General features: G+C 57.7%; 1 protein-coding gene across 2 annotated transcripts in view; it reads right to left on the bottom strand.

Moving 5' to 3' along the window:
- Positions 1-19,301, bottom strand: part of KCNIP3 (potassium voltage-gated channel interacting protein 3) — a 64,168-nt gene that overhangs the window by 19,983 nt on the left and 24,884 nt on the right. The window contains exon 1 of one of the 2 annotated variants that reach the window (XM_036262998.1): positions 3,297-3,399. The exons of the other annotated variant lie outside the window; for it this stretch is intronic. Within the exon in view, the coding sequence (XP_036118891.1) occupies positions 3,297-3,399 (103 nt within the window). Of the gene's footprint in view, positions 1-3,296; positions 3,400-19,301 lie in introns of those variants that run through there. 2 annotated transcript variants of the gene reach the window in all.

Here is a 19,301-nt window from a genome sequence, read left to right as displayed (position 1 = left end):
AGTGTCCCCATCTATTAAATGAAGCTAAAATGAGGGCAACATTATGATAGGCACAAAGTGCCCAAGAGCATCAGTAGGTGCTGGCCAGTCATTGTCATCAGCATCCCGATCTGGAACCTGCCACGGGTCGTAGGAGTCCTGATGGACTTGCAGTGTAACGAGAGAGGCAGTCCCTGCCAGGGACAAGATCACCCAGGATGCTCGGGGTGTCACCAGCCCCAACAATGGTAGGAGAGGGTGCTGGGGGGAGAGCAAGAGAAGGGGTAGGAGGAATAACAGTGGCCTCCTGGGCCTGCTCCAAGCCAGGAGGTGACGGAGGTATTCCAGGCTCCTCGGTCACCTTGGCAAGGCCAGTCCCCATGGGCGCCGTTGGAAGAAGGCAGCTATGGAGGGCTGGGGCTGCCTGCTGGAGGAAGAGCGGTGGTGGCCCAGGCCACACGTTCTCTCTTTCGGACATGCCCACTCTCCCCTCACTCCTCCGTTCTCTGCGCCCACCTACACCCGGCCTCACAGACACTCCACTTACCTAATGCCCACCTAGGAGCACCCTGCCCTCGGCTGAGAGCTACCTAGACTGAGACAAGAAGCAGCCAGGGTGAGGCCTTGGGCCACAGATGTGGACCCAAGGTGTGGGTTAGGGCTGTGTGGGTCTCAGAACAAGGCTGGTCAGCCCAGGTGCGCCCCACCCGAGGAGTTCCTTAGAGCTGAGTTCCACTTTTAACTTGTGCAGAGTGCCGCAGTTCACCCGCCTCTTGAAGAGGACAGGGGAAAATGATTTATTATTGTCCTCGTTCTACAGATGTGGAAATTAAGATCCACCCAAGTCACCCAGTAAGCTGGTGGCCACACCAGGCTGGAAATCCTCCTGACAGGATCACCAGAGACAGAGACTGACAGGGGACCCGGGCAGAGAGAGGAGGGCCTTTTGACTTTCTGCATCTATTTCTAGAAACCTGCATCCCTACAACCCGGATCCATTAGTTCCTAACAATCCCCAGGGCCTCATAACTCTGGTCGCTTTCAGATGAGAACTACGGAGGCTCGGAGAGGACAAGACACATCCCACTGCGCACACAGGCTTGGAGAGGACCTGGGCACCAGCTCCCTTCCCTCCGTGCCAGCTCACATCCAGGCTGGGTTCCAGGGGCTGGGGCTCCTCACAGCCCACCTGACAGCCTGACCAATGGACCCTTCCAGGCACTTACCAGGCCCCACTCCATTCACAGGGAACAACTGGATCTATAACCCTCTGCCTGTGCCACAGGCTGGGGGGCCTGTCTGGGTGAGAGGATGTTTTCAGCAGTGAATGAATTCTGTTAGTACAGCTCATCCTTGTAGTAACAGTTCTCAGCGATGGTTCACAAAGCTTGTGCGTTGAACACATGCAAAGAGCAGTTCTGGGGTCATGGCAGCCCCACTGGCCAGTTACAAGTCTGCCACAGCCCCACAGGGCAGGAATTTTTATTGGCCCCACTTTATAGAGGGTCAAACTGAGGCTCAGAAAGGTTAAGCAAGTTTTACAGCCAGTATGTGTGGGTGGCTGACTCTCAGCTCAGATCTGGCTGACTGGGAGGTGCTGTGCTCCTCCCACAGCATCAGGACCCCAGAATTTCAGGGGGGACAAGTGGGCAAATATACCAGAAAAGAGAAACTCATTTGAGCCTGAGGTGATATTTCAGAGGGTTGAATAGAGCATCTGTAGTTTTGTACATACTCTCTACCACATGAAAAACCCATTCTGCTTAAAAATCACAAAGGCCAACTTCAGACTGGCCCAGACCTGTGAGTGAGATGCCAGGTAGCACCTTCAACCACATCTCTGACTCCCAGGGCTGCCCATCTGTCCAAACAGCCCCTGGTAGCACGGCCGACGTGGCCAGCCCCGGTGGTGGGAGGTGAGATTCCCCCACACCTCTCACAGGTTGAGAAAGGATAGGTACTATGGGCTAGGCTAGTGCCTGGCAAGAAGCAGGGTTCCAGAGCAGTGTGGGATGCTCAGTCGCCATCTCACTCCAAGTGCCTGCATTTCCCAGTAGGTTGCCCATGGAAGATTACCCCTGCCAGGGTCAGCACCCTGCCAAGTGCAGACCAGGCTCAGACAAGTTTCCTCTCCAAAATCCAAGTTTAAGGTGATACCTCTCAGAACCACCTTGAGCAAGTTCCTTCTATCTGGGCCTCCCGAACTCACCTAGAAAAGGTGTGATGGAGCAGGATGGCTTCTGAGGGGCACAAGGCCATGAACTTCAGGTAAAAAGCCAGCCCTGGGCTCTGAAGGCAGAATGGAGGTCAAGCCTGGCTTCCTGGCCCGCCCCTTCCTGCCCTCAGTAGCCCTTCACAGGGGTTGGGCTGCACCCCCATGCCCAGGGGGCTGGGGGTTGTTCAGAGACAGGGCCAGGTTCTCCCTCCCTTCTTCCCTCCCTCCCCTCCTGGGGCCTCTGGGTTTCATTTCTAGGAGCTGGACCCCGGCAAGGTCAGCAGAGTGCTGAGCCAGGCAGATGCCCATTCTCTGAGAGGACAGCCAGGGAACACAGGTGACATGAATAGGACCGGCTGGCCCCTTCCCCCAGTCGAGGGGTACAGAACTGCAAAGGCCTCTTTGAAACTGCAGGAGGGCCGGTAACAGCCCTGGTGAGTCAAGGTCCCCTTCAGAATGGGCAGGCCCTGCAGGGGCTGCTCCTCCCAACCTGCCCAGAGTTCAGGGAGGCACCAAGGGTTGGGAAGCAGCTCCAAGGGCTCCAGGGGTCTCATGGAGGTGGCAGTGTGTGGTTTAAGGGTAGGTGTGTCTCCTCCGTTAATATTTCATTGGGACAGAAATGTGGCTCCTGAGGGTTTGGTTACTGATCCCATGGACCCTAGCCTTGCTGTGAAGGGGGGAGTAGATGTTTCGTGGGGGCGAAAGGGACGGCCCCAAACACATGGCAGAGGCCTTATATTACTCGCCGCCCAGCGCCCTGGGCAGAGGGTCTTCCTGTCGTCTTCACCCTGCGCCAGCTCCCGCGGCCGGGCGGCCTAAGCCGGCTGTGCTCACCGCGGGCGGCTCGGACCCGAGAGCCAGGGATGCGGCTCATGGTGCCACCTGGCATCTCGCTCACACCCACCTTAAGCACCTCGGCTCCATTCCCTCGGAGGCTGCTCGGGTCCGAGACCTCTCTGACCCATTAGTCCCAGGCCCAGCCCTCTGGAGCCGGGAGGCGGCGGGGCGGCGGAGCTAGGCGTGCCCAACCGGAGCGCGTGCGGCTCCCTCCCCACCGACGCCGGCCCCGGCCGAGGGCAGTGGGCCGGGGGCCACACGTTACCTTCCATGGATATGGGCTCCAGGATGCCGAACTGCTTGAGTACGGCGATGAACAGCAGCACCACCACGGCCACGGCGCACAGCTCCATGCCCTGGATGCCCATGGCGGCCCGCGCGCTGCCTCCGAGGCGCCGGGCCGGTGCAGCCCGCCGGCTCCTGGGGAGGCTGAGGCTCACATGCCCCCGGCAGGCGGGGCTGCGGTTGTCTGCGGGGCCGGGGCCCCGCTCAGGGCGGCGGCGGCGAGCTGGGCCCGGCCCGGAGATGGGACACGGTGCGGCGGCCGATCCGGGGCGCAACTTTCCGAGGCAGTCGGCAAACTTTGAGGCTCGGCGGCGTCGCGGGCCAGAGGCGCCTCCATGCCCCGCACGGGCGCCGCGCCTCTCGCCCCCTCTCCAGCCCGGCGGGCGCAGGTGTGTGCGGGGGTCCCGGGCGCTCCTGGCCACCCAGCCTTCATCGCAGCTCCCCGCGCGCTCATTGGCCTAGGCGTGGCGACCACCCGGGAGGCGTCCCCTAAGGCCCCCCCGCCGCGGCCCGGGAAGGGCGGGGGGAGGCGGCCCCGCCCTGCACTGTTCAGCACAGGATGGAGCCTGGCGCTCGGCCACCGCTTCCCCGTCAGCCCCTGGAGGCCGTGGGGTGGGTGGTTTCGCCGAACCGTCAGTGCAGAGAGGAGACCGAGAGGCAGAGAGCACAGCATCGCTCCCGGCGGAGTCGAGGCTTCCCTCTCCTGGATGAGGGTGCGGAGCCTGGCTGCCTTCGAAGGATCCGGGAAGCCCTCTGGCCCCGGGGGGTTTTCCATAATCCAACCCTTGACCAGAGATTAAAATTTTGCCCTTATCTCCAAAATTCTTCAGTTCTGAAACCTGGGTGCGCTCTAGGCTTTAAGAGGACGTGTGGATTTTGACACTAGAGTCCGTGAAGCTGAGTTCAAGTCCTGCCTTGGCTGCGTGACCTTAGCCTCCTCCAGGAGGACGTGGTGTCTGCCTTTCCAACTGTGGGAAAGAGCTAAACGGATGCCAGGCGCTCCGCGCGGGCAGGGCTAGGGAGTGCTAATTAGCTTGTGGATCACCTTTTTCCTGCCAGGGCACTGGGTAGGAAAGAAAAGCCTCAAAAAGGAAGGAGAAAGGGAGGGAAGAAGAGAGGCGTGGCAGGGCGGAGAGCAGGATCTTCCCAGGGCCCAAACTTCGGGGGTGGGGTCGGAGCGGCTACTCTCCGCTTCCTCCACGCACTAGCTTGGACTTAAGGGGCGGGACGCGCATGCTGCTGCGGACAAGTTCTGTCCTCCAGGTGCCTTAATGGAGGGAAACCCAGCCCAGGTCCACGCACGCGAGCGTGAGCCCTGTTTGCACTCGGGACCAATAGCAACTCCCATTTATGGAACCTTTACAATGCATGTATGCATTCATTCATTCATTCACTCATCAAATCCTGAGCCTTGTGCTTGTCCCAGCACAGAGCTTGGTGCCAGGTGGGGTGGGAAACCGCAGCTGCGAGCTGAGGGCCTTTCTGGAGCTGGCAGACAGGAACCAAGCCTTTCCGGTTACTTGCCATCCTTGAGGGCTCCCCCATCGGGTATTTCTCTTTCCCTATTGCACAGGCGAGGAAAGCGGGATGTAGAGGGTAGATTATGGAAAGGGAACAGGTGCAGCCGGGCCTTCTGGGCACCGCACTATTAAAGTGGAAATTGAAGGGGAGGAGGCTGCATGAGGCCTTTCTTTGGGCTTGCGCAGTTCAACCTCACTAGTTAACTCTGGTTAGAAGTCTGAGTTGTTGGAAATATTTTTAAAGAACCTTGAACAGACCGTTTTCTATTCCATTTCAGTGGGATGCAATGAATCTCCACTGACCAAAGGCAGAGTTCTAAGCAGGGAGGCTAATATGGCTGAGGTCACAGCTCTGCTGGACCAGGCCAGTTACTAACATGTGTGAAAATCTATAGAAGTTAGAGCCTCCTTCAGTCCCTCAGGGGCTGTCATGGCCTTTTAGGGTGTGTTCTGGAGCTGGGTGTGTCCAGGATACCAGATGTGAGAGTGATGGGAAGACAGAGAACCAAGCAAGCAAAGGAAGCCATCTTGGGGTCTTCCTGAGGCACCCCCACTGCTCTCCTGCCTCAGTTTCCCCTAATGCTCCTGCACATCTTGCCCGTGAAAGCGTCAGTGACTGCCCATAAACACTGAGCTATAAACGAGTCATCGATCCCTTGGCTCTGCATCGTAAAATATTAACGATGCCTAAGTAGATAGCAGGGCCAAGAGCAGAATGTCCGCTCAGCATCGGCAGCCAGGCCACGGGCCTAATGGATGGGAAGCTGACTCCCTGCCCGCTCACCAGCTTGGGGTCTGTCAGCTCTGGGGCCAGCCCAGGTCCACTGAGGCTGGGCTGGTGGCCCCGCCACACCTGCTTCTTCCCTAGACCTGGAGAGGGAGGCAGACAGAGGAGCCCCCAAAGCCCACATGTGCGTCCCTCACTCATGAAGTGCCCAGCCAGGGCTTCCGCAACCACCTCTAGCTCCCCTGCAAGGGGCCATTTGCCCTGGCATGCATTCACCTCCCCAACATCCCCCAGGGCCTCCTGTGGCAGAGGGTATGCTTGTGTTGACAGGGTTCCCTGCTGGTTCCCTGCTTTGGGGAGGGAGTGGGCTAAGGAGAGGAGCACCGAGCAATCTCTGAAGGTCAGGGTGCTGAGGGCTGCCCAGAGGTAGGGAAAGATGAGGGGCCCTATCGAGGGGACAGCTCACTCTTCCTCAGATGATTGGGAAGGCTGGGGGCGAGCCCTCATTTGAAGATCTCTGGATGTCTGGGAGGCCCAAGGAGGCCCTGGTGTCCTGATCTAATTTAGAAAATTCTTAAAGACCCAGCTGCTTTGGGGCAGGCTGGGGTTTGCACCCCACACCTGAGGTCATGGTCTTCCTTTTGTCTGGCACATTGATGATGCCACTCCAGTTCTTTCTCCAGGAAACCACCCCAGACTACACCAGCCCTGCACTAACCCCCTTCTCCTCTGAGCCCCCACAGCCTCTGCTGCCTGGCCATGCCATTCTGCCTGAGTTTCAGCTGTCTGCCCAGACATCTTCCATGTCACCCATGCTCCTCATGTGTAACAACAGCTGCGCTGTCAGCTCCTGGGGGCTGGGACCCCATCAGTTTGACTAACATTCATAGCATGCCCCCAGCCTCCTGGTCCTGACCACCCAGCTGCCCAAGGAGTTTTGACTCTTAAGGGGGGGATTGGACCAGGCACACATTTTCCAGGGACACATTCTCTGGAGACAGCTCAGTAAATTGTTCCTGGAGTGAAGGCCTCCCTTGGTTCTAGTGCATTCTACTGGGAAGAGCAGGCATTATTCTTTTTATTTATCCTTCTCATATTTCATAAGCACCAAATAAGGACGCCCCAAAGAAATGCCTCCTGGACTCCTCCCCAGGTATGTCCCAAGGCCGCTCAAACACAGGGTCTCCGAAGCTGAACTCTCACTCTTCTCCCCAAATCAAACTCCCCTCGTTCTGTTCCCCCCTGAAGCCCCCTGTCTCAGCTGCTCTGGCCTAATCCTGGCTCTGGTCTAGAATCCACCTGTCCCCACGCGTGCCCAGTCTGTCACCGAGCCCTGGCTCTGCGCTTCTTCCTCATCCATCTCTGCTCCACTGCCACCAGCCGCCACGCCAGCACCCCTCTCTCCTGGACTGCTGACATTGACCCCAGTGCCTCTCCCCACCTCCACTCTGTCTTCCTCTCCTCTCGCCCATTCAGTAACCAGAGTGGTCATCTCTAGGGGAACATTAGACCCTGAGTAAAATCTCCAGTGTCTCTCTGACTCAATACTACCTGTGTCTGTCTGTTCAGCATGCCTCTCCTGGATTTGGTAACAGCACCTCAATTTCCTTTTAGAACCCCCTGATCTTGGACTTTTGGGGCTCTAGCTGGCCGCTCAGCATCAGTTCCTCTTTCCCCACTCCACACCCTTCCCCACTGCCAGATGAGAACCAGGACCAGTAAGAGACTGGCCCTGGGACAAGCAGGACAGAGGCGATCTCTCCCGGTCAGAGCCAGGTGGCCACCTGCCACCTTGTGGGGACAGGGAGCCTAAGAATCCAGTCACCTCGCTGGAAAGCACAGCAAACTGACCAGAGAGCGCCATGTTCCTGATGACACCTCTAAACCTATATTTTTCAGTTATATGAGCCAATAAATCCCCCCACTGTTGCTCAGTGTGAATTGGGTTGCTGTTCCTTGTACTCAGGAGGGTCCACCATTACCCACAGAATGAAGAGCAAAATCCTTAACAAGGCCACACAAGCAGCTGACATCTACCAAGTACTTCTATGCACGAGATGCTTCAACGCAGTCACCCCCGTTCCTCACAGCTCCAGACAGGACAGGGGCTTGGTAAGAGGGAGGAGCTGAAGCACTGCGTGGTTAATGGTTTGCTTAAGGGCACACAGCTGTTCGACCACAGCGTCAGGATTTGAACCCAAGAATCCAGCTCCAGAGCCGTTGATTTTCATTCAACAGCACCCTACCCCATGTGGTCGGGCCCCTCCTATTCTCCTGTTCACATGAACACAGCTGCATTTGCAGCTGCCAGAGTGAGGCCAGGACTGTCGCTTGCAGATCTCTGTGCATGCTCTTCCCCGGCCTGTAGGCTCTCCCTGCTCCCTCCCCCTCCTTCTGCTGCCCCCTCCCCCCCCCAACTCACCCAGCTAATTAATGCCCGCTCATCCTTTGGGACTCAGCTAATGTTACTGCTACAGAGGTGTCTTTCCTGACCTCCTCCCTCTGGTTAGTCTCTCTCATGGCCCAACCCCTCTCCCTCTTGGTAGTTGTCACAAGGAGAACTTAGATGTTTACTTGCGTGTTCATTACAGAGGCACCTTGGTTTTCTAACTTAATTTGTTCTAGAAAGCTGTTTGAAAACCGAAGCATTTTTTCCCAGTAGAAATAATGTGAATTGAATTAACGCGTTCTAGATCTCCAAATTAACTTTGTTTTAATCTTTCTTATATATGGTACATGTCTAATGTACTGTTTAATCTATAAACACTTTAAAAACAAGAAGGACAGGAAATGTAAATGAAAATTTAACAAAACAGAAATGAAATGTACAATAAAAAATGAAAATTTAATAACAATAATAATAAGCAGCAATAAAAGCAACAAAAAAAAAAAAAAAAAAAAAAAAGAGAGAGAGAAGAAGAAAATATTCACAGTACAATTTCCTGAGCTACTAACAGCAGTAAATTGACTCCTACTTGCAGATTCTCTCCTGAAAGGGTTGTGAAGTTGAGAAGCAAATTGTTAGGGATGGGAGACATTAAAAAACGAGGTTTGACTGTATATGTTTCTGTTTTCCCACTAGATTATAAGCTTCCCAAAGGTACAGGTATTACTTGTCTTGTATAAATATATTTTTAAAAAATAATTAATGGATTGTCTGATGACACCTTTTCCCTAATTATTTCAGCAGATGCTATCCTGGTATCACCAGCAAGACCACTGGACTGGTGTCCAGGAGAACCAGGGCCGAATACCTAGTTTCAAGCCTAATCTGTTGGCAGAGTTGGCCAGGGCACACCACCTATTCAAGCCTTTCTTCTTGTAGAATGGGGTCATTTGGTGACATTTACCTGCCTGTCACACAGTGAGCTATGGGAACCTGACGAGCTGACGAAAGAAAGCATCCCAAGACATACATGAGGGATCTTTTTTTTCCCTAGGACATTATTATGTTGGGAGGCGATGTCTGGAACTAGGCATCCATCTTGTGATCATGAGGGGAGCAGGCTGTGGAAAAGGTTGCTACTGGCAGTGTACACACAGGAACCTCAGTCCTTCAAGAGACTGCTGGACCTGAGTACACTGCCCCTGGAGCCACCCTCCAGCTGCACTTGTGTGTGGCATGGTACATTTTCTTACGACTGAAGCTAAAGGAATAGCCATTAACTTCCCACATTTCATCTGAAGTTTGGCCAGAGCAGAGAATGTGTGGATGGGTTCTATGTGGCCCCCAGGGGTCTGCCGAATGGAAAGGTTTGGGCAATATCACGAGACAAAGAGAACTGGACTCCCTTGGTGTCACTTCCTAGGTGGTCCTGGTTCTGAAGGGTAAGTTAGGGCATTTCAAGTTAAGCAAAAAACTCAGAAAATACCTCATCAGTAGACATGTTCCCAAGAAGCACTAAAGAAATAGGGTCCCGTGTAGGAAAGAGCTTCTGGAAATAAGTCCTTCCCCATCCCAGACGTCACGAGCCTGGGTCCAGGCCAGTGGTCTCTGGAAGGAAGCACCCTCACGCTCCTTAATGACACAGTTCTGGTCACGTGGTTCTCGTGGGCCGCAAGGACTTGGAAGCCACGAGAGACGGCGCTACTGGCCATGCGGACGTGTCTCCAGGTGTCGCTGCCTACTACGGGAACACGCTGTTGGATTGCCCAGCCACCTGTTTGATTCCCCCGGGGTCAGGAGGACAGGATTATTCTTCACGCTCCCATCTCCACACAGGGCCTATCCAAATCCCCATCTATTGTTCCAGGGGTTTACAAGAGTCTCATAATATTGAACAGGTGATGCGAGGAGGGACACTTGAGGGCCCCTCGTCCTCAGAGCCCCTCATGCAGCTCCCTGTTACCCTATGATGGCGTATTCCCAACCCCTCTCTCACGGGGAGCACTTTCCATCTCTCACGTCTATTCAGCTCCAGTCCGGGGGACCCAGCCAGCCCCAGACCGGAAGGACGGGGACAGGGCCAGCGATGGCTCTCCTCAGCAGCTGCACTTCAGACCCTACAGTTTGCACAGTGTCCACCATGTTGGTGTGAGTTCCTTTGGGTGAATTGATGTTTCTTGGCAGACTTTGGCTTTCTAACCGCTCTGTGTTTGCAAGAGGACCGGGGAATGACGAGCCAGGGGATCCAGGGCTGTGACCTAAGCTACGTTGCTTCTCAGCTCCTCCAGCCTCAGTTTCCTCAACTTGGAGTGGAGGGAGCATTCCCTCATTGGCCTGGCCCTCATGTAGTGTAGTGGGGATCAGGGTCACCCATGCAGGTGGGAGTGCTCTGTACCCCGGGGCTCCATGCACGTTACCGGGTGTCGTGTTATTTTAACACCCCGCTGCATGCAGGCTGGCGCCCTGTGCGCCGACACAGAGGAAGCATCGCTGGCCACTTCGAGTTTGCTGGTTCCCTGGCAGTCGCCCCGGCCACTCGGGGCATCCATCCCCATGTTTTATGACACTGACGCTAAGTGCTCCGAAGTCCCTGTCTTGCTGTTCGTCTGTGAAGATGTCTGGACATAAGCATTTCTTTGTTCGAACTCGAACTGAGGGCTCCAGGGTGTCTTGGGGAATTTCCACCCTGCACGGTTGATGCCAGCGTCTCCGCCTCTGCGGTGGCCTCTGGCAGCTTGCAGGGGTGTACTTATCACAGATGCCCTGCGTCAGCGGGACGCTGATGAGCGACTTGGGAATCAAAGCCTTGGGATCTGAGACGGAAAACAGAGGTGGAGACATAGAGTCCTGGCCTGGGAGCTGGCAGGCCTGCGTCTGAGTCCCACCTTTGCTGCCCACAGGCTGGGGGCCTCAGCCAGTCCGTACCTCTCCCTGAGCGCCGTAAAACGAGGGAACTGGCTAATAATAATAATAGTAGTAGTAGAGGCAGTTTCATTTATTGAGTGCTTGCTGCCTGCCAGCCACTGTCCTAGGCACTCACAGCACCCGCGAACATCCCCGTGCACAACTGCAGACAACAGGCGCGGGACTTGCCCCACCTACCACTTCCCAGAAGCGCTGCAACTCTGATCTGAGCATCTTGCTGAAAATCTTGGAGACGCCCAGCACCCTACTCCCCAGAGAGCTGGGTCTGCCCAGGGAGGGTCCTTGTGAGGCCTCCATGGAGCCGGGGCGAGGCCCAGAGAGTCTGTGAGCTGGACCCAGAAGAGGAAACCCGGCTTTTGAATCCGGAGAGATGTGAGGTTCGGAGTTGGAGAGGCCCAGCGCCATTCCTGCATTTACTCGGGTGGACACTTGTTCTGCTGAGCGTGGGCTCTGCGCCTGCGGACATGGCAGAGGCGGCAGGCGAGGCGCTGGCCCCAAGGAGCTTGCATTCTGGAGAGGGGGCCAGACGGGAAGAGCTGTGACAGGGCCCAGCAAAGACTGAGACATCAGAGGAGCTCCCACTCCAGACTCGAGGCCCAGAGGGAGCCTGGGCGTTTCCAAGCCCTTGTCTGAAGGCGCAGAAGGTGTGGGGAGGACTTGGGGCAGAGGGACCAGGCTGTGAAGCTCCAGGACAGCAAAGAATGACATGGTGTGACAGGGGCGGGTGGGGCAGGGATAGAGGTGAGCCAGCAGGACGGACCACAGAGAGCAGGGGAGAGGGCGTGGGGGCCAGGCCAGGCAGGGCTGGAGGGCACGCTGAGAGCTCCGACTTCATTTTGAGGACAATGGAGCTTTCCTCCTCTTTCCTTTCCTCTTCCTTTCCAAGGAACGGGCTGCTCCGGAGGGAGAGGCGGCGGCTTCCTCCCACCTGCCATTGCACAGGTGGCACAGGCGAGACCCAGCCAGGGGCTGTGCAGTCACTCAGAGGCAGTGGGGACGAGAGCCCAGCTTCTCCATCCCTTGGTCCTTCCTCAGCCCTGCCCTCGCCCAGGCCTGAACATCTAACCTGGCAGTGGCTTGAAGCGGCAGGAAGGGCACCCACAGCCCCCTCCCCACCCAGCAGCAGGAAGGCCTGGTCTCTGGCTGCCCTGCGCTGTACCCGAGGGTTCAGGGCACAAGGACTGGTAAGCGGTGCTGCCCAGGCGCTCCCTGAAGTGAGCGTTCGGGTCTCTTCTCGTCACTCACGTATTTACCGAAAGAAACAGAGTATGCAGTTCACATTTCTAAGTCATTATGAACAGCTGAGTCTGTCCGGCTGTCCAGCAGAGCAGGCCGCAGCCAGGAGGTGGGACTTGGTGACAGCCCTGAGGCAGGATGTCATGTCCCACCTGTGCACACGTCTGCGTGTCCTGGCGCAGTGCCAGGCCTATCATCTCCTTGGGTCCCTGAAACCTGGAAGACAGCCAGGGATATAATTGTGATTCCCATTGAACAGATAAGAACACCGAGACCCAGAGGGGCGAAAAGTCTTCCCAAATGTCGCAGAAAGAAAAAGTGGCAGAGGGGGGTTGAGGACCCAGGTCTGACCGATTCCAAAGCCAGCAGGCTCCTCCCACAACCCTGTCTTCACAATGAGCACAGAGCGCGGGTTCGCTGAACCTCACCTGACCAGCACCTCTCGAAGGTATTCGACCTCAGAATCCCTTTTCACATAACGCGGGTTAACGGCCCACGGCCCACGCTTGGCCAAACTCTGCTCTGCCACTGAGCTTTTAGGGACTATCCAGCTCGTCTCAGTTACCGTGACCCCAACGTGGAGTCAGGCGGACGGGGAGCAGACCTTCCTCCGGGCTGTGGGGCCCGGGAAGAGCCCCGTCACTTCTTCCTGGGTTTCTCACCTATCAAGTGTGGCTCCCTTGCCGCACACGGTAAGTGAATGGCACGATTTTCCTGTTAAGGACTGTTTCCTATGCTCTGTTCTCTCAGGACCTGCTCCCGGAACTCCTTTTGGATCCACGTAAGAACTCTCCTCCTTAATCTGTGTTATACTTTCCTCCTTAATTCCTTGTTATACTTTCATCTCTTTCTCTTTTTGTGTATGTAACTCGATGGGAATTCATTTGCCTTGCAGGGTGCTCGCTGTGCCGTTCAAACCGTCGATGGGGGTGTCTAGCTCAGCAGAGACGCTTCCACGGCCAAGGCACCGGCTCCCTGCGCACCGAGGTCCTCTCGGCTCTCAGGACACTCGCTTTGCGCATTCTAGTCTATACTTTCCCTTTCGTGCATCTTAGTCACTGTAGGTTTGCTGTTTGCGCCTTCATCTCACTGCGGCTCTCGGGCACGCGTCCACATCTGCGTGTAAAGTGCCTGGGGACCTGTCCTCTAGGACAGGGTGGGGCGGATGCGAGGGGCACGGTGGGTGCGATGGGCACGGGTGCCCGCGGCTCTCCTTCTGGGACAAGGCGCCCTGTGCTTCTCGGGCATCGCCAGTCACCCAGGTCACTGCTGCCTCCAGGTCCGCCTGCCCCCATCAGCTCTGGTCTCACGGGCACCTTGGTTCGCAAGAAGGCAGTGGGGCAGCCTCTCCTCAGGGGCCCCCACTTCCGCCTCTCTCCTGCCCCCCAGTCTGAAAGCTTCAACACGGCAGTTTCCTCCTTCGCTGTGAGACCCTGTCCCCTGTCCCTGGGGCTTCTTCGTGACTTCTGGCCCACTGACGACATCCTCCTTCTTTTGTTCTCTGGTTGTGCTTTGTGTCCTCCGTAGGGGAGCTGGCAGCCGATGGGCACGGGCCAGGCACCGAGCACACGTGGAGCACCACCAGCCGGAGCTCGGTCTCGGGCCACTCTCGCAGGGGGTGTGCAGTGAACACTCGTGCAGGTAACGCGTGCCAAGCCAGCTGTGTGCCGGCCGCCCGGTTTCCGCCCACCCCCTTACTGCGGGTGCTGTATGAGGGCCCCTGGATTGAACTTGTGCAGGCAGAGGGATTTATTGTCCCTTAAACCAAACCAAGGGAGAGGAGGGGACAGAAATGAGCAGAAAGGTCAGCTCAAGCCGTGTTCTCACTTCTCGCTGCCTCACTCTGGCTACTAGAAGCCACCAACCAGGCCTGTGTCACAGCCTCTCCACTCCAGACACGGGCCACTCACTGTCCAAACACCTGGGAGGGTCTCCCTGGCCGCCGAGGGCCCCCCTCCGGATCGACACGAGTGTGAAATGCCCTGAACAGGAGGAGGCGGCTTTCTGGAACGTGGAAGGTGCCTTTCTGGGTGGAGTGAGCAGTGGAAGCGAGACGTGGGGGCCAAGCTCAGGGCGTGGGTGGGGAGCACTCTGCCCAGTCTTGCGGCGTTATATCCTGTCTATGTGCTAATGACTCTAATTTCCTCTCTCCAGTCCAGCCCCGCTCATACCCTACCGCTCACTGCCTGCTTAATACCCCATTCGGGTGCCAGCAGAGACCTCAAACCTAACCTGCTACAGCCGTGCCCCCCCTCCCAGCTGAGGCTGCTCCCGTGTGCTCCGCTGGATCCCTAGGTGCTCGGGACAAGACCCGGACGGACCCTTCCTCTCAGCTTCTCTCCTCTTGCACCCTCTGTTCCGTCCATCAGCAAACCCTTTCAGCTCCACTTTCAAACCACCTCCAGAGCCCCCCTGCTTCTTAGCGTCCGCCCCAGCCTGTGGGGGCCTTGCGGGCCACCACCTTCCGCCCCAGGCTTGCCCTCCGCCAGCAGCCACAGGAGGGTCAGCTGGTGCAGGTAGCTCTTGGCCTGTTCCATCCCCCTGGGTGCTGCCTCACTGCCTCGAGCAGCTGAGGCCCCCACAGTGGCCCCAGGCCCTTCTCCATCTGTCTCCACACCGTGACCGCTATGGGCATCTCCATATGGGCCACCTCCCTGTCCCCTAGACACAGCAGCTCACCCACCGCTGCCTGGAACACGCTCCCTTTGGCTCTCCCCACCTCAGGTCTTTATTCCAATGTCACAAATCCCAACCCTTCCTGGAGCAAGACCAGCCCTCCCCACCCCCCTCCCCGGTGAAATGTCTGCAGCCCTTTCTAATGTATCGCCTATTTATCCATCTCATTTTATAGCCTATCTCCTCTAGGTTTTGGTCTGTCCAGTTCCCTGCTGTGTCCCCAGGGCCCGGGGCAGCACCTGGCAGACAAACCCCACTACTTGTTGAGTAAATGTACCATGGATGCTCTCGGCCTGGCCTGGGGCTGGAGGGCAGAGGAGTTCCAGAAGCTTCCATGGCACCAGCGCCAACCTCACAAGGATTGGGGCCACATCCCTGGTGCCCTGACCCAGTGGTCCTTCTGCAGAGGTGGCTGCTGGCCCAGGACAGGCCATCCCACACTGGTTCCCTCCTTGCTGCTGTGATGTCCTCCTCCGCCAGCCTGGCCTGCGTGGCCATGAGGATTTCACTGGACAGATGCCCCACCTGGGGGTCAGGTGACTCTTCCCGACACCCCGGTCACCCTGGGTGGGCCTCGAGGAAGAAGGGAAGTGGGGCTCAGAGTGGTGCTATTAGTGGCCTCCAGCCTGGGCAGTGCCCCAGCCCACCCCGTTTGAGGACAGCCCCAGAGGGTGCCAGGGAGCACCAACAGTCAAGAGGCCCAGCACGGGGGACCTCAGGCCTAGGAGACGCTGTAAGTGCTTGGTTTCACCCCACCCTCCAGCCCGTGCAGGAGCAGTTCTGGCTTGGGCCCTGTCTAGGGAGCCTTCAGGATGCGCCTCTCCTGTCACCCCAAGATGCCATATGTCCTCACCTCTTCGTCCCCATTCTTCAGCACTGCAGGGCTCCCTGGGGAGCACAGTCAGACCTCCTTGCCCCTGCCTCCTCCCACCTCAGCCCTGCGGCTCCTTACTCCTGCCCCTTCCTCCTGCGGCTGCAGTGCCCCTCCCGGGAGCGGTCACAGGTGGGCAGGGAGGCCTAGGTCTGAAGCAGAGGGGTGAGGGCCACCGGCAGGGAGGACGGAAGGAGGAGCAGAGAGGGACGAATGCCCTGAACTGGCATTTTCAGGTTTGCTTTTGGAAACAATTAGGAGCTGAATTATTAAAGCCATGTGAGAGCAGAGGCTGGTTTTAAAGCATGAGTAAGCAGGGCTTGCCCAGCAGCTCCCAGATCGAACAGATCAATCCCATAATGGCTGCAAATATGTACTCGGCTTGTGCGAATGTGTGTACCAATGCGTACCTAACGGGTCCCTGCGCCACAGACCCCCTCAGGCTCCCCGGAGGGGTGCAGCCCCCTGCCATGTCCCCTGCTGGCAGCCAGGCCAGCATTGTGCGACCCAAGGGGAGGGCCCCCTGTGACTAGGCTCCCTAGGGAACCGGCTCTGCGGTCAGATACTGAGGGACCCTCCTAGCTTGGTCACCTGGGGTGGCTGCTCAACCTTTCTGGACCTCAAAACTCATCTATAAACTGGGCTAGTGACACCCACCTCATGCACAGAGCACTCTCAGGTGGCACTCAGCAAATTGGGTCCTGTTGACCTGGGCCCAGGGGCTGGGAGGTGAGGCAGGTGCCTGGGGCTCTGGTCTTACGCCTGACCTTGCGTAGGTGGAACACGGAACCAGCTTAAGCCTCAGAGGTGGGTGATCTTAGTAACAGCCCGTCGGTGTGAGGCGGCCGGTGTGAGGCTCAGCCTTGAGCCAGCAGCCAGGGACTCACTGTGCCCCCCGGGTGCGGGGCACTCCTGGGCTGAGTGCTGTCTCTGAGTCCCTCCTCACAGCAGCCCAGAGAAGAGAGCTCTTCCCACAGCACCCCCACGTCACAGACCAGGAAACAGGCGCAGAGAGGTGAAGTGACTTGCCCAAGGTCACATACCTGCTAAGTGGCAGAGCCAGGACTGCAGCCCAGGCCCCTGCCCACCCTTCTAGGAGCCCCTGGGCTGCATTTAGATCGCCTCGTCCCACCTCCAGCTTTCCTCCTCTTCCCTGGCACCCTTCCTCCTTCCATAGACCAGTCAGAGGGACTCAGCCCTGCCAGCAGCTGGCATGCCTAAGGACACATCTGAGCGCTGGCAAAGGTCACAGACAAAAGGGTGCCCAGCTTGTTTACTCCTCTGCCAGGCATGTGCCACCCAGCAGCCCCTCCACCCTGTGACCCTGGCTCTAAGGGTCTGCACAGGCCAGGCTGTCCCGCCGGTCAGTCAGCCAACCCCTAAGCACCCTCTGATCCACCCTCTGGTCAGGGGTGAGGCTGTTGCTGCAAGAAAGCTCCTGGTCTCCCCCACCCCACCCAACAGGCCGTCTCAAAGGCCACCTTGATCCCAGAGGACGTGCAGATGGTAAGAGAGTGTACACACATGTACGCACACTTACACACACACACACGTGTACACAGCCAAGCCAGCACATGGTGGCTTCTGACCTCCGCACAGATTCCCCTCAACCACTCTCTTCATGAGATTCCTGCTTGGAAATAGCCCAGCTGCCCACAGGACACCCACCACCCTCCTCGGAGTGCTGAGACGAAGCCCCACCCTCTCTGAGGATTCCTGAGGCTGGGACGGCTGTGGGGAGAAGGGAAGAGCACTGTTCTGGGAGCCCCAGGCCTGTGCCTTGCACAGTTCCCATTCTCTTTCCGGGCCTCAGTTTCCCCATTTGTGTCGTGAGAACTCAGCAAGTCCAAGAGGAAGTTCACAGGGCTGGGGGAGGGGTAGCCTGCCACTGTGTTTGATCCGTTTTCCCAGGCCCAGGGAAAATTAGGGGTGGGTGCAGACAAGGATAAACTGCACTCAGACTCTTGCCTCTGCTCCCAGGCGCCCAGAGGGTGCAGGGCACGGGGACCCCCAGGCTTGTCCAGCACAGGCTGGCAGCAGATCCCAAATACCCCCAACTCAGGCCTGGCCTTGTGGGCCCAATCACAGCAGGTTCCCAGGTGTGTTGGGTGGACAGGTCAACTAGGGCCCGGCAAGGTGGGGAGTGGGGGGAGGCCCCCTGGCTCATCTTTCCTTCCAGCTGGCTCATGCCCTGGTATGTGTCAGGCTCAGGAGGTGCTGCACAGATTTGTGTTGGTGGACAGATGGACAACCATTTGCTCCCTAAGTCTCAGGTGCTCCTGCAACTGCCCACCGTGCAGGGTCTGTGTAAGGACTGGCGGAGGGCAGAGCTGTGGTCCCAGCACCGCTGGACATGCAGGACTCACTCCGCCCACTCAGGTCTCTCTCCTGAGATGGCCCCTCACTCTGGCCCAGCAGGTGCTCAGAAGCCTCACACACTGGCTGTAAGTGAAACAATGACCCTGCCTCCGGATGTACGTGTGTGTGTGTGTGTGTGTGTGTGTGTGTGCATGTGTGTGAGTGTATGTGTGAGTGTGTGTGCATGTATGTGTGAGTGTGTGAGTACATGTGCACGTGTGTGTATGTGACTGTGTGTGCGTGTGCATGTGCATGAACACTTCCTTGAAGAGCAGGTAGGGAGCTTGCATGTCACCTCAGAGCCATTGAACTGGGATCCCTAAATGCAATGGGGATGATGGGACGCTGGGTGCAGGGCCGAGGTGGGCGTGGTTAACGTGATGCGCAGGCAGCAGTCTGATTACTGGGGTCCCTAGGACTGGACCAGCCAGGCAGCCTCCTGAAGTCCCACTTGTCCTACAGGTGGAAAAGCTCCAGGGCAAGTGGGAAGAGTTGGCTTGACTCCCCAGAAGAGTGAGGGTACCTTGTGATCGGGTACCTGGCACGTGCCGGGTTTGTCGGGATAGCACAGGGCAAGTGCTCTGAGGAGACGTCTGGACTCGGCCTGAAGGGAGCAAGCAGCCCTGCAGAGGCTCTGAGAGGACCTCTCCTGGCCTCCTGCTGAGGAGCAGGCGGGAGCATCTCCCAGGGGCTCAGGGTTCATTCAAGGTTTTGGGGACACCACCCAGGGCATTTGGCGGGGGGGGGGCTTAGTTTGTGAAGCTCCTCTGGCCGCTGGCTGGGGGGAGCATGCGCTGCAGGAGCCACCTGCAGGGAGAGACCCCGGCAGGGCAGGACGGCTGAGGATGAGGGGAGGAACACGGAGTACAAGGACAGTCCCCTCTGGTGCTTCCCACCACCGGACACACGCTCCCAAGGCTCACGGGGCGGATGAGTGACCTGTGGGGCTGTGGCCCATGGGGAGAGCTGGCGGGGCGGGGGCACCGTCACCCTCCACCCCAAGGCCCCTGGCCTCTCCATCAGCCCTGCCTCCTGCCCCCCAGGCTCTTCACTCCCCTTTTGGGGCAGCTCCTCTGTTTGGGGGGAAGGCAGCCTCCCACCTGACTGGGGCACCCCCTGCGTGAGCCCTCCTTCTTGCTCTCTCTCTCTTTTCTTTCTGAAAACTTCGGGGTGCAGAGACTTCCACTGGCTTCGCCCGCAGGACTGTGCTGGGTCAGTACCCCCGCGTGACCGCGTCCATGGTTGCCCCTCTCTGCCTCTCACTTTATTCCTCCCTCCCTCCCTCA

The sequence above is a fragment of the Molossus molossus genome, unplaced genomic scaffold, assembly GCF_014108415.1.
Source record: "Molossus molossus isolate mMolMol1 unplaced genomic scaffold, mMolMol1.p scaffold_m16_p_15, whole genome shotgun sequence".
NCBI classification, from domain to species: domain Eukaryota; kingdom Metazoa; phylum Chordata; class Mammalia; order Chiroptera; family Molossidae; genus Molossus; species Molossus molossus.
Note: the sequence above shows the minus strand (reverse complement) of the source record. Positions and strands in the feature narration are given on the sequence as shown.